The sequence below is a fragment of the Trematomus bernacchii genome, unplaced genomic scaffold (assembly GCF_902827165.1).
Source record: "Trematomus bernacchii unplaced genomic scaffold, fTreBer1.1, whole genome shotgun sequence".
In the NCBI taxonomy this organism is placed as follows: Eukaryota; Metazoa; Chordata; class Actinopteri; order Perciformes; family Nototheniidae; genus Trematomus; species Trematomus bernacchii.
The window spans coordinates 26,212,388-26,226,109 of record NW_022987739.1 but is presented as its reverse complement, the minus strand read 5'-3'; the positions used below and the strand labels follow the sequence as shown (position 1 = coordinate 26,226,109).

Below are 13,722 nucleotides of genomic sequence, written 5' to 3'. Positions count from 1 at the left end.
TTCTGTCTGTTATCAGCAAAAAAACAAAGATCTCTGTGTTTGCGTAAAGAGGACACACTCTGGTAAAAACAGAAAAACAAACAGATAAGAATAGTGTGTTTTGAAAATGTATACAAACCACCGCAAGATAAATCAGCAAGTGTTGGAGAGAAAAAAAAAACATTGTTGACCCTTTTAGATAGATATAAATACTTCCTTCATCACACATTTGGAAATTATTTTGTCACAGCAGCAGTGTTGTCAAGCATTACACATGAGTTACAATATTTAAAAGATAGAATAACATACACATATAATCAAACTAGAAATTAACATTAACAGCAACTATACATCATTACAGAGTAGGCTATCTAAAAAAAATACACAATATATAGAAAATACATTTGAATACTCTACAATATACAATTTCACTATAGGCAATATATAGAAATATACAGAAACATATTGACTTAAAGAGATGCCATCGCAGCTATAACTGATCCAAACAGTTGGTTTTATTTTTTAATGTGTGTTTTACGAGCTTATCCCACAGAGATTTAAACCCACCCACCCATATACACACTCACGAGCTTACACGGAGAATGTTTACTTGTTTACTTTACGCACAAGCCTTAAATCGCACAAAATCATCTCGTAAAATCAGCATCCACAGTTTACAATCGTCAAATGCCATTCATATCCACATCATTTATTTACCTCTGAATATCTGATTGAGTAGCCTACGCACACATTTGTTTAAACCTCTCATCTGATACATTATTTATATTAAATTAAAGCGTCAAAAAGGCACCAAATGCACATTGTGTCAGTACTACGTCAGATTACGTCAACTTGTAGAAGCTGATGACATTTGGGCTATTTACGCACTTAACGTAAACTTGTCAAAACGTGTAAAACGATGAATGCACGTATTTGTGTAAGATGACTTGTTTGTTTAGGCTGTGGTAAAATATTTCTGCGATATAGGCTACTTCATTTCAAACGTCATTATGGTTTTGATTCAGGCCTAATATCGTAGTTTTCATGTTTTTGTTTTTAATTGTAGCCAGGTGCGCACTTTCATATGCGTTTCAAATCTACAAATGCACCTTCGGACAGATGCATTTTCCGCAGGTTGACTCCGTCTCTCCTCTGCAGAGATCACCCTCTCTTATTTACTCTGATATATTCTCAATGTGCTGAAGACTGGAGATGTGTGACATATTTCCCCCGCGGTGTAGAAGCTGCTCAAAACATGTATTATTATTATTATTATTATTATTATTATTATTATTATTATTATAGTCTTATTTATTTTACTTGTGTATATAACCCCTTGTGATGTGTGTTAGGGCTATTTAGAAGACTTGACTTATTATTATTTCAAAAATTACGTATTTTCTATTCTTTTATTTATAACCTAAATAGCCTATTTACTCGCTTTTAAAAACATGTCTTATTTGCACGAGGCCAGAGTCAATATATATTTGTTTTATTAAAATAGCAAAATTGTTTATTCATTTGTCGAATCATTATTATAGGGAGGATTGGCTTTATCATGTTTGAGTAAAATTAACAACATTATTATCTAATGGCTAATAGAATAAATAACAGGCTGCTGATTGAAACTCCAAATCTACTAAACCAGCTTCTAAATGTCCCTTTAAACGGTTTCAAACAATATTTTATTGTGCATAATATAAATGTGTTTTCTGTAAGCGGCTGTAAAAGGCCGAGCAGAAACCATTTCACTTGCTAATCTCCTCGTGCCTGTTTGAGCTCAGTCCACCTGTCTCGCGCAGATCTGCTCCTCAGCTGTTGCGCGACACAATGAAGCTGTAATGTGCCTTTTCCTTCAGTCCTAATGATGCAATCAGCGGCTCGGACAGAGTTGGTGAAAAGTTAGATATCAAAATCACTTCGGGATGGATGAGGGGCCTCGAGGTGAGGGCCCAAGGCATGAAGAGGAGGAGAAGTGAATCTGCAGAAGGTGAAGAGGGAGACATCAGACTGATGAGGTCAATAAAAATACAAAATGCAACACAAAGTGACACTGGTTATTTTATTTTTCTGTTTGGCCTTTAATCACATTTTGGTTGCAGGGAAATCTAGGCTTAAAGCAGATTTGGACACAATAAGAAAAACGATAATATGATATTTTATTTGTCATTATGGGATCCTTTCATTATTCTGCTAAAAGATGAATGTTCTTCTTCCAGGACGCGCGTCTCCCTCAGCTCCCATTGGACGAAACACTTTCTTTCGCTGTGTTTCCTAACTTCTGATTGGATGTTCCGGTTTGACAGACAGCTGTAGCGCCGCCTCTTTGCGCATGAAAAAAAAACTCCTCCAGAAGTGAGTATCAATCAGCGAGAAGTTGGGGGGACAGAAAGAGAAAAAGAAAGACGCGGAGTGGAAGCACGTAGAGACGCGTGAATCCAAACTATCTGTCCACGCGCAGCCGGGATGGCACAGTTCACGCGGCGTTTCTAGTCACAGTTTGGGATTATTTTGGACACTTGGTGAGTTCGCGCCTCGCTGTAAACTCTAAGCGGTTTTCACTGTTTTTGCTTCACTGCGTGGGACGGACGGAGAGGGTTTATCGCCGCCTCACCCCCTTCGGGTGGATTTGAGAGAAATGAGTGAGAGGAGGCGATCTGCTGCAGCTCTGAGCTCGAGAGCCCACGCGTTTTCAGTGGAAGCCCTGATCGGCTCCAACAAGAAGAGGAAGCTCCGGGGCTGGGAGGACAAGGAGCTGGAGCTGTCCATGGAGAGCCTCGGCACGGAGGGGGAGGACGCGGCGCACTGTCTGGATATGGACCCGGGTCAGTGCACCACACCGTATAATGTCCCGGATCTCCGTTATAGCACGAAAGCGAGTCCCGAGTCAAAACATGGCTCCACTTTATGTGACCCAACCCACGACAGGGCTTAGCTAGAAGCTCCACGGCCTCACTGGGACTGTGGAGGCTTTTAATTTAAGAGTTTCTGTGGTTCCGCTCTGCTGCAGCGATGAGTTTTACTGTTGATGAGGTTTATAAAACTCATGCATACAGGCCTGTAGAGAAAGACAGTCAGATAATACATTTCTGGCAATTATCAGAAATAAAACACAGAAAATGCATCGACAAAATTCACCAAATCCACCAATTTGCATCAGTAACATATGAATCAAAACAACCTAAAACTATGGGACAATGCAAAGTATAGTTTCCTTTTTTCATGGTGGGTCACAGGGTCCAGGTTCTGACTCTGGACTGGTGGATTCCACAATAAGACATAAATGAAATCAAAGTCAAAGTCAGTCAAAGCGTGAAATTATGTGGCTCTCTGTTTGCTCTCTGTTTGGCTGCAGGCCTGCAGGGAGGCCCCGGCTGGCAGCACAAAGTAAATTACCTTTTTTATTTTCAGGCAAAATCTTCCAGATATCTGTTTATCATAATATAGACTGCTGAGAAATAACATCCCAGTGCAGGATTGCAATTACTTGCAGTAATAGGGCAGAAAATCTAATGTTGTTGTGAGAGCGGTCAGACAACTTTTCAAGTATAACAGCAGATTTCATCTTGCGTGAAAAACGTGAAATCAGTTTTAATATGGTAGTTGTTACAAACCAGTTAACCTTCGCTTATAATGTTAATAAATGATACTGTATTTGAAATAATAATGATACACATTTACATTTATTTTCAAGATAAACAGGTCATTTTTAATCAATGTGTAGTACACCCAGGACACATTAGATAGCAAGGTAAGAAAGTTGCTAAAATATATTTAGAAGTTTTAAAGATATTTGAGTTTAATATTTTTGTCAGTCATGCGATAACGAGATTTTTTGCAACACCTAGACAATTTCTACGTAAGCAAAACATATTTTGCTTTGAGCAGGTTTTTAATTTACTTAAACTTTAATTACATTTTTAGCATGTACATTTACATGAATGGAATTAAGTAATTGCAGGTGTAATTCAATTGGTGTTTTATTTTAGAGTTTAGTGTTTGAAGAAGAACTGTTGATAAACCTGCTGCACATTCAGTTTCGGAACCTGAGGACATTTTTAAACTCGCTGATTCGCTTTAAACTGTTACTGCTTTTAAAACACAGACACACAGTTGCGTATCATGCTCGACCCACAGCTGATGATTAATTATCAAAAAACAAACCTGAAAAATAATTTAATTCTGATAAAACAATGTTTACGTTTTGTCGTTTGCCTGCAACATTTAGATTTTGTGATCTTCGTGGGTATTATGGATCCAAATGAGGCTTGTTTGTATGTATTCAATATTCAATTTGGCTATACAAAAATGGTCTGTCCTCTTATATTTAAATCACATGCATGTAGTTATTTGTGGAAATGTATAGACTTGCAGGAATACAAAATAAATAATAAAATTTGCTCAGGCCGACGCTGCAGTCTGACCCGGAGCTGCGCCTTTACGCACGGCTCCTCTGCTCTCAAACTACTGGTGACTGACAAATATAGAAAACAACAGTAATTGACCCTTTAGAAGAATATTTGATGAGGGAGATTCTGTCTGTCAAGGGAAGATTGTTGTTGCTGTCTTTAAAATATTGAACTGTGTGCATTGCAGTTAAATGAGGGAGGTGAGACTAAATGTTGACTTCAGTGTTGTTAATGACAAACAGCTTGTTTGTGTGTTTTCAAGGGGCAACGCTAAGCCACCAAAAATCTCATTATACAACCCTGCAGGCATTTTTCAAATCCAGCATTAAAAGTATTTCAGTTCACCGTATCCTAGGGTTTTTGTTCCGGAAAGATTTAGTATTTGTGGCTCAGTAAATTAGCCAGGCCCCGGTCCCCCCCCCCCCCCCCCCCCCCCTCCTCGCTCTCATTAGCAGGCGGGTTGCTGGCAGGTTCAGCCGGTCCTCCTCGGGTCCTCCAGCCTCCGCTTTGGCGCGCCGGGCAGCGGTGACCGAGAACAGCCAGTCTCTGTGGTCAGATTATGTGGTTTAGAGGAATCCTTAACGGAGTGATTTTATTTTGACTCAGCTGCAGGCCGGCTGCTCGTATAACACGTTTATTAGCCTCAAAGACAAGGGCAGGACTGAGAGGCCTGAACGGTTCAGTCAGCACAGAAACCCTGTTTTAGTTAGACCTCACAAAACTGCTACAACCACATCTCCATAATATTTACCTTTTAAGATACTAATTAACAAGTTGAACTACATCTAGTATAATTTAATATTTAATGCTTGGCTCAAACTATGTGATTTATAAGGTGGCACCTTTCGCTTTAACGCACAGATATAACTCACTGCTAACACCTCACTAGGCGTGGGTCAATTACAATATTTAGAGGATTAATGAATAATGATATACCTCTTAAATTATCCAATCGCTGCTCGTTCTATTGATTTCTCTACTTGCGTGCAGGCTGATTTACAAGGTGACACTTTTCGCTTTTACGAACAGATTACGCACAGATAAAACTCACTGCTAACACCTCACTAGTCGGTCAATTAAATATTAAGAGGATTAATGTATATACTCCTTAAATGATCCAGTCGCTGCAGCTTCTATTGTATTGGTGTCTCTACTTTTACGCAGGCGGATAAGAGAGTTGTGCACATGAAGGTTTTACTGCTGACTCTCTTCAGTGACAGGTGCTCTGTGTGTATTGCTTACTTTGTGATTTCATGGAGATATCGCTTCTGTCCACTCCAGAAATCTGCTGAGACTTCATTCAATTCACCAACTCCCCCTTTTAAAGGACTATTTAAAGATACTCAATTTATAAATACAATTAGTAGAATATAACTTCACATTTGTTAACCTCTTAAACTTTTACATTTCTCATTAATAATCTATGAATTGGAAAAACTAAAATGTGTCCATGCTCTTTAACAGTATTATTATATATGGTGCATTTTTCGCCTCATTGAGTTAAAACATTATTTGGTGCTTTTTACTTTTTAAATACTCAAATTTAAGAAAACGTGTTTTTTTTAAAAACATTAATATGAGATCGATTTTTTTTACAAGTTTCCCAAATGTAAGCCTTATATTTATAATTCTTATGTTTGGAAATGTTCAAATAACATTCTCTAGGTTTTATTAATGCTGATAGCTGTACAGAATACTTAGGACGTTGTAGAGGGATTCATTTTCTTTATCCTAATAATCTTTCTAAATGAGTAGGATATTGTAAATCAGATTGAGATATATTTACCTGCTACTGCAAACAAAAAAACGATTACAAATCCAGGTCAGACAAATGATAAAGATTTATCCCACATATCTGCAGCTCCCACTTTTAAAAATAGTATCCACAAGACGCATTTCAAAAAAGTAATATTTCCTATACCTAAAAATAGTTAGAACTTAACTCAACTATAATACACATTCCTAAAAGCTTTCCGTCAGAGGAGAACCACCAGAAGTACATTTTGTCTCCCTAAACATCTTCTTTGTAGCGACATTAAAAACACTATCTGTGATATTTGAATGTGTATGCACTAAATTCCTTCGTAAAGCGGGTTCCAGCCCCCCTGAAGCTGATGTGAACACTGACTTTATTACATTCAGAGGAAATAGTGGCCTACTGTGGATGTTAGACTGGTTTTAATGAGGCCTGGACTGGCCCTTAACCGCAAGAGAGTGTGTGTGTGTGTGTGTGTGTGTGTGTGTGTGTGTGTGTGTGTGTGTGTGTGTGTGTGTGTGTGTGTGTGTGTGTGTGTGTGTGTGTGTGTGTGTGTGTGTGTGTGTGTGTGTGTGTGTGTGTGTGTGTGTGTGTGTGTGTGTGTGTGTGTGTGTGTGTGTGTGTGTGTGTGTGTGTGTGTGTGTGTGTGTGTGTGTGTGTGTGTGTGTGTGTGTGTGTGTGTGTGTGTGTGTGTGTGTGTGTGTGTGTGTGTGTGTGTGTGTGAGTGAGAGAGTATGTGTGTCTGTTTCAACCAGAGCACATATCAGGGCCGCCTTCTGATAATTGGGCAAGTTTTGTTGATCGATGAATGTCTGTTGTGATTAATTCAGTGTTATTTTTGTTGAACAAATTAACTAGTAAACATTTAACCTAAGAGTGCAATTTAGAAACTAAAAGAAGACCTTCACATAAACTACAAAATATTATCCTTGGATGCTTACATTTATAGAAAAAAACACAGATCTATAGCAGCTACACATTGGTGCTTTTGTCCGTACATACAGACATAGCTCTTGGTTTGGACCTTAATGTGTGTGTGTCGATGTACAGTAAGTGTGTGTGTGTGTTGAGAGGTAGGGGACCAACAGGGGACAGGTCCTTCAGTTGATGACAGGGTGTCTATTGGCGGACTGCTTGAAAGGCAAATTATTTCTTTTTAATCGTCAATGTGTTGCAAATATTCAAGCAGATTTCAGTTTTTATGTGAACATTAAAGAAAGAACATTAACATCATAAGATCCCAAATCTCCAGACTAATTCTCCGGGTACAGGACACACACTTTGGGCCTTCTATGTGTATGGCAAATTACTATATCATTATTTAATATGAAATCATCAAAGTAATACCACTTGAAATCAGAGCATTTGTCCGGCATTACATCTGGTCGATGACACCGAGCTGCTGATATTTGATTAATGTCTGATATTAACAAAATAATACAGAAGTCTAAATCCAGTTGACAGACCTGGTTGGGAATCACTTTGTGTAAATCAGCTTGGAAATTGGATCATTTGAAGCGTGTTGCCTCATTGATGCAGCTACCAGTATATTTCAGACTGACTATATACATACAAAAATAGAAATATTTATAAAAACATATAACGTACATTTTGCGAATACAAAAACAAATGGCCAAAACGAAAGTGAAAAACTGGGTTACACCTTTAGTCCATCTCGGTTGTATACACACTGCACACACACACACACACACACACCACACACACACACACACACACACACACACACCACCACACACACACACACACACACACACACACACACACACACCAACACATCACACACACACCAACACACACACACACACACACCACACACACACACACCACACTGTGCTGTCTGTCTGCAGTGTGCGAAGGAATCCATCAGACATCAGATATCTCTCGCTCTCCCTTTTTAAATGAAAATGCCTGTTTGTAAAATATAATCCTATTATTGCCCAAAGATTAAATTACAAAAGTGCGTTTTGTTTCCTGGGATTAGAGCTGCCTCTGACAGTGCAACATACAAATATGGTGATAAAGAAAAGACATACATGCATTAGTGGTGCAATAACATATAACTAAATGGTTCAAGTTGCAGGAACAAGAAGAAGAACAGATAGGATATGAGAGAGAGAGAGAGAGAGAAGAGAGAGAGAGATAGAGAGAGATATAGATATGAATATGAGAGAGAGATAGAGAGCTATCCTTACTGTATCGATGTATTATCTCTTGCTCTCTCTCTATTCTCTCTCTCTCTCTCTCTCTTCTCCTCTCTCTCTCTCTCTCTCTCTCTCTCCTCTCTCTCTCTCTCTCTCTCTCCTCGCTCTCTCCTCTTCTCTCAATCCTCTCACTTAAACAGAGAAGGGGAAACAGTCCTCTCTGGTTGCAGAGGCCCGAGGAGGATCTCCCAAGAAGAGGATGATGGAAAGTCTCTCTCTGTGTCTCTGTGGTCATCACACTCCCCTCTTCCTCTCCTCCTCCTCCTCCTCCTCCTCCTCCTCCTCCTCCTCCTCCTATCTCCATCACTCGTCTCTTGTTCCCATGTGTTGGCTCGTTCTGCTCTGTGGTGTTTCGCCTGGGAAGCTGTCCAGTCTCCCTATTTGCATAACCGTCTTTGTGTGCCCTTCCTCTGCCAAGTCAACCTCCTCGTGTCAGGGCTCCCAATAAATAATACATTATTAGATATTTGTTTGGGGGGGGAGGTGGTGGTGGTGTAGCATATTCAGCTGTAAACTATTTCTGAGAAAAGTGGAATAAGAGACATTTTGTGGTGAGTTTTATCGGGGTGAAGTGCAGATCTGAGGTGCCGAGCGTTGAGGACTTAACATCCCAAGTGTTTTGATATATAACCCCACAAGTTTCCACCATATTTTTAAAAACATCATGCGTGTGTTGAGTAACTTTTAGAGGTCAAGTTGAAAAAGTCTTGGTTGAGAAATGTTGCAGTTTTCTTAAAGTGGAAATTAAGTTTTAAAATGTTGTTAATTGGCAAAAGTGAAAAAAAATTTCTTCTGAAAATCTGTTGTAATATATTATTATTATAGTTTCACTTTTACTGAATAGGATAGTGTTGTGAGGGGTTAGAGGTCAACATTAGAGAAACAAAATAAAAAGAAAGGAACATCTTCACTGCTTACTCTTCACAAAGGTCTCATGGTTTTGGAAGATTGTCCCATGTACTTGTTATCGTGTCCTCCCTGATGTTGGTTTGAAATGAAGAGAGCCAAGCTGGTGTGTGTGTGTGAGAGTGAGTGAGAGGCTGATGGAAAGCTTTCCTGGACGTCTGGATTATTACTTTTTGATCTGCCCCAACATGGTGACTGTTGATGACTCTGAATGTTCAGTCTGTTAAAGTCGGTCCTGGAGGAACCCTTAAAGGGGAAACTAAATTGACTAAACGTTTCCCATCGGAATTTTTTACATTGTGTGGCCCAATTTAAAACAAAATCCCATTTCAAAGTCTTTACGCAACATTTATTCTGCTTTTGACATCAGCCCAGAAATCCAGCGAGCCAAACTGTGCCGCTGCTCTCCAAGCTGCAGCCGGCAGGTGATCTGGAGTCAGCCTCTTTGCCTCCTCTCTGTGCCAAGTTTCCTGCGTAAAGCATTTTAATTCCACAGTTTCAGAGCTGGCTTCTCATCCTCTTCCTCTTGCTCCCCTCAGACTCAGAGGCGAGTCCCGGCTCGGACGGAGAGGGTCTGGCCGAGAGGACGTCGTGCTCCTTCGACTCCCCAGCTGACCTGGCCCCGGTCCCCTGCGAACCGTCGCCCCCCGCCTCCATGGAGGAGATCCAGGTGGAGCTGCAGTGCGCCGACCTGTGGAAGCGCTTCCATGACATCGGCACGGAGATGATCATCACCAAGGCGGGCAGGTAGGCCGGAAACACACACACACACACACAGCTGCTGGAAGTAGCTCTGAACAGTGTAGACAACTGTGCGTACAGTGTGCGTAAGGTGTGAATAAAGTGTGCGTCAAAGTGTGAGAAGACGCTCAAAAAGTATTTGCGATGAGGAAGAACCACTAAAGAGTTGAACATACAGTTCATTTAGAGCTGAAACACACACACACACACACCTCTGCTCTGTTGCTGGGTGTTAATGTGTTGCACATGCAGGCCTCTCTGCCGTGTTCAGGCCTTCGTGACGCGGCAGGTTGCTCCTGATGTCGCAGGATAAGGAGAGCTGGTTCTCATTAATCTGTGGAACATGTTCCGGGGTTTTCTTTTTTTTGCTCTCCCGGGCCAGTAGTGCAAACCCGGAGTAAGCGCAGAGGTTGACCCGCAGGAAAGAGCTCCTCTCCCCGCAGACTGCCCGGAGCACCGCACATCACACTTACATTCCCCCCTCGGTGCACGTGACTGACATCAGGTTTAATATCGCTTTACGGCAGACGGCCCCCACAAGGTCTTCATAGTGTGGAGGAATACAAAAAGTTTCTTCATATAGAACAGTTTTTGGGATTTCATGACAAGAGTGAAGTTTAATAATTTCATCCAGGTTTATTGTATTAAATAATAAGGAAAAGTCCGTGTAGGTACTTTATAAAATACATTGTTCTGTATTTCCCCACTTGTTTTCACCCTCCAAATGGTGAACTGGTTCATTCTAATGCGTGGAACATTTTACAAAATGGCTCAAATGTAACATGTAATATTGGGCAAGTCAGTCTTATAAAGAAACTTTTATTGATCCAACAGTTTTTTATCAAACCAGAATGAAAACTTGTTGTTAAAGTCAAGAGATTTCTTTTTTGTAATACACAACTCAGGTTTAGTGGATAAAAAGGCCACCTATTAGTTTTGAAACCACAGTTATATATTATATATATCCTCTCAGTTCTGACTTCAGGTTAATGTAAACTTAAGTCGCTCTTTGCTCGTTACGCACCATACACTTGGCTGCTTTTATGAATTGGCTTTAAATTGGTAATCAGCTCATAAATGGCGCGACAATCATTTCTTGCTGAAGCGCAGTGACTGTATTTCACGGCCTGCTCATAATAAGCTCATAAATCCAGAAGCGGGGAGGGGTAGGGGGAAGCAGGCGAGCAGCCCTCTGTTCTCATTAGGCAGGCCCCGATTTACGACCTTTAGATGAAATGTTTGAAGTGCAAAACGAGGAATTAAGTCCAAATGTCTCCTTCTCCTCATACAGACTGCTAATATAGGCACTGTTTTTTTTTTTCTTTTACTACAATTTCCGGGGTTTTGCATGGATGTCAAGCGTTAGTCTGCAGCCAATGGGAGGAGATGTTTGTCAAACTCGTTCAAAGATAAAAAAAATACATTTGTTTTTATGACATTTTAAAAGTATTGCGTTAAAATAGAAAACTGAAGCCACAGAATAATTCCTAATTTCATAAAGGTCAGAGGTCACAGTGGCATGGTAATATAAAACAAATTATTTCTTTACACTTAAATAATGGAAATCTTTACAAGCTGGGAAGAGAGACTGGAAATATTTCATGAAAAGAGCAATTTAATGTATTACATTTTTTATAAATCCATAAATCAGAGTAATGGCAGAGAGTTTTTTGACTAAATGTTATTTATTATATTGAATTCAATACAGCTAAAGAGTGTATTTCCTATAATCCTGAACTCTGACCGACCACAAGCTGCAGAGGAGACTTTCCCATTTACAGGATTGGATGGATTTCAGTAAATCTTTGAAGCAAATCAGCACCAGTTAGTCTGAAACGCCTGCCATCTTTTTTTAAGTATCTTTGAAATTGCAGCTTAAAATAACCAAAATGAAATTGCAATATTATTTTTAATATTATGTTTTTAAATGGTGGTCTTTAGTGACCGGTCTAAAAATGTGTCCTTGCTGTTTGGTGGGTTTACTCAGCACTGAACAAACATCTCTGTGTTTACATTTTAACGGTTTTAAAGGAATGTCAAATAGTTCTGTAAGTAGAAAACAAATATTAATGTATGAATGCAACTAATAATTAATAAATGTTTGTAAAATCTTATTTCCCATTACTTTAATATCTAAATCCTATAATGCCGTGTATTCAGTGAAGCAGCCACAGTTGTGTAATTTAGGAGTTAATCCAGCGGTTATGATGATGTAAGAGTCCATTGTGTTGCTCACATGCTCAAATTAAATGCTTGACTGCAAAAACATTTATGATAATTAAAAAAATCGTAATAAAAGTCAGGATGGTTTGGAGTGACGGACTCACTTTCTGAGATTGATGGTGCACTTGTTGATCAAATCGTAGCTAATGTTTTTTAGATTTTTCAATAATTTCTTTTTGGATGTGTTTGTTGATAGGGTGACCTGATATAAAAAGGCCTGATTGATTGTTAACCTTTGCAATGTTGAATAGGATTAAACACTTAGCAGGTGTAGGCATACTTGTTTTGATATAACGTCTTATTTCTTGCTTCTATAAATAATCTAGTTTGAGTAGAGGTATACCTCAGGTTCCTATTCGTCCACAGCTGCAGAATAGAAGATATGAAATCTGAATGTTTACATTTGAGTTTATTTGCCTCTGTCTATTTGTTGTGAGCTAGTTTACCATAGAACAGCTGCCGGGCTCACTGGTCTCATTTCAATGATGCTGAGTTTCTCCACAAACGCTATTTTCAGAGGCATTATTTAAAATGTTCATATGTTTCCCTCATTTAAATAGCAGGAGGAAATGGACAGAAACTCACCACTTCATGTTGTTTTTCTCTCTTTCAGGAGGATGTTTCCTGCCATGCGAGTCAAGATCGCCGGTCTGGACCCTCACCAGCAGTATTACATCGCCATGGACATCGTGGCTGTGGACAACAAGAGATACAGGTAGATTCCTCACACACACACACACACACACACACACACACACATCAACGGGAGAGTGGAGGCCTCTGCCGACGTAAATCACACACCAACTAATCTGGAACAGAGGTTTTACAGTTAATAGTCTTTGCACATTTAATTTAGTTTCCTTGCCATTTTACTCCTCTTCCCGAAGCAGAAATGTATCCCAAAAGTCCTCTACCCTAAACTAAACCAAAATGATTTCTCTCTTTTGGATTTCAGTGGGTAGTTGAACGCCCCATAATGATCTGAATGCTCTTTCAGATGCTTCACATAGTTCTAAATGCATAGAAAAACAGAACAGAACATCTTTCAGCTGCTTTACTCTGCAGAGATGTGAATAGATGCCCAGCTGTACATGACACACACACACACGCACTGTCATATCTGCATGAGCGCGGACACACTCCTGCTGCAGCTGGAGCGCACAACTGTATTTTCCTGGAAGATTCTCAAATCCCTGACCGGGTGTAAACATTTTGACCTAGTTGGAGTTTTCTCCTCTTCACACCATTTCTTAGTCAGAGGATTTGGACCAAACTAAAGATTTCCCCGCGTCATTTATCAGATTTCTCCTAACTGCTACAACCTGTCCTGTCTTCTTCTTCTTCTTCTTCTTCTTCTTGGCAACACAGAGAAAAGTCCCTGTCATTTGCATGGGTGAAGTGAAGCGAGAGTGATTAGAGTGTGCATGTGCTGGAGGAAGGCTGCTTCATGATGGATCTCTCTGGATATGTAATAAGACTGATATCC

At 39.8% G+C, this 13,722-nt stretch overlaps 1 protein-coding gene across 1 annotated transcript in view; it reads left to right on the top strand.

Moving 5' to 3' along the window:
• The first annotated feature begins 2,397 nt into the window (after positions 1 to 2,397).
• tbx15 (T-box transcription factor 15) overlaps positions 2,398 to 13,722 on the top strand; it is a 34,165-nt gene continuing 22,840 nt past the window's right edge. Inside the window, exons 1-3 of the mRNA XM_034147407.1 lie at positions 2,398 to 2,804; positions 9,812 to 10,019; positions 12,850 to 12,951. Coding sequence (XP_034003298.1) covers positions 2,618 to 2,804; positions 9,812 to 10,019; positions 12,850 to 12,951 — 497 coding nt within the window. The 5' untranslated portion in view covers positions 2,398 to 2,617. The remainder of the gene's footprint in view (positions 2,805 to 9,811; positions 10,020 to 12,849; positions 12,952 to 13,722) is intronic.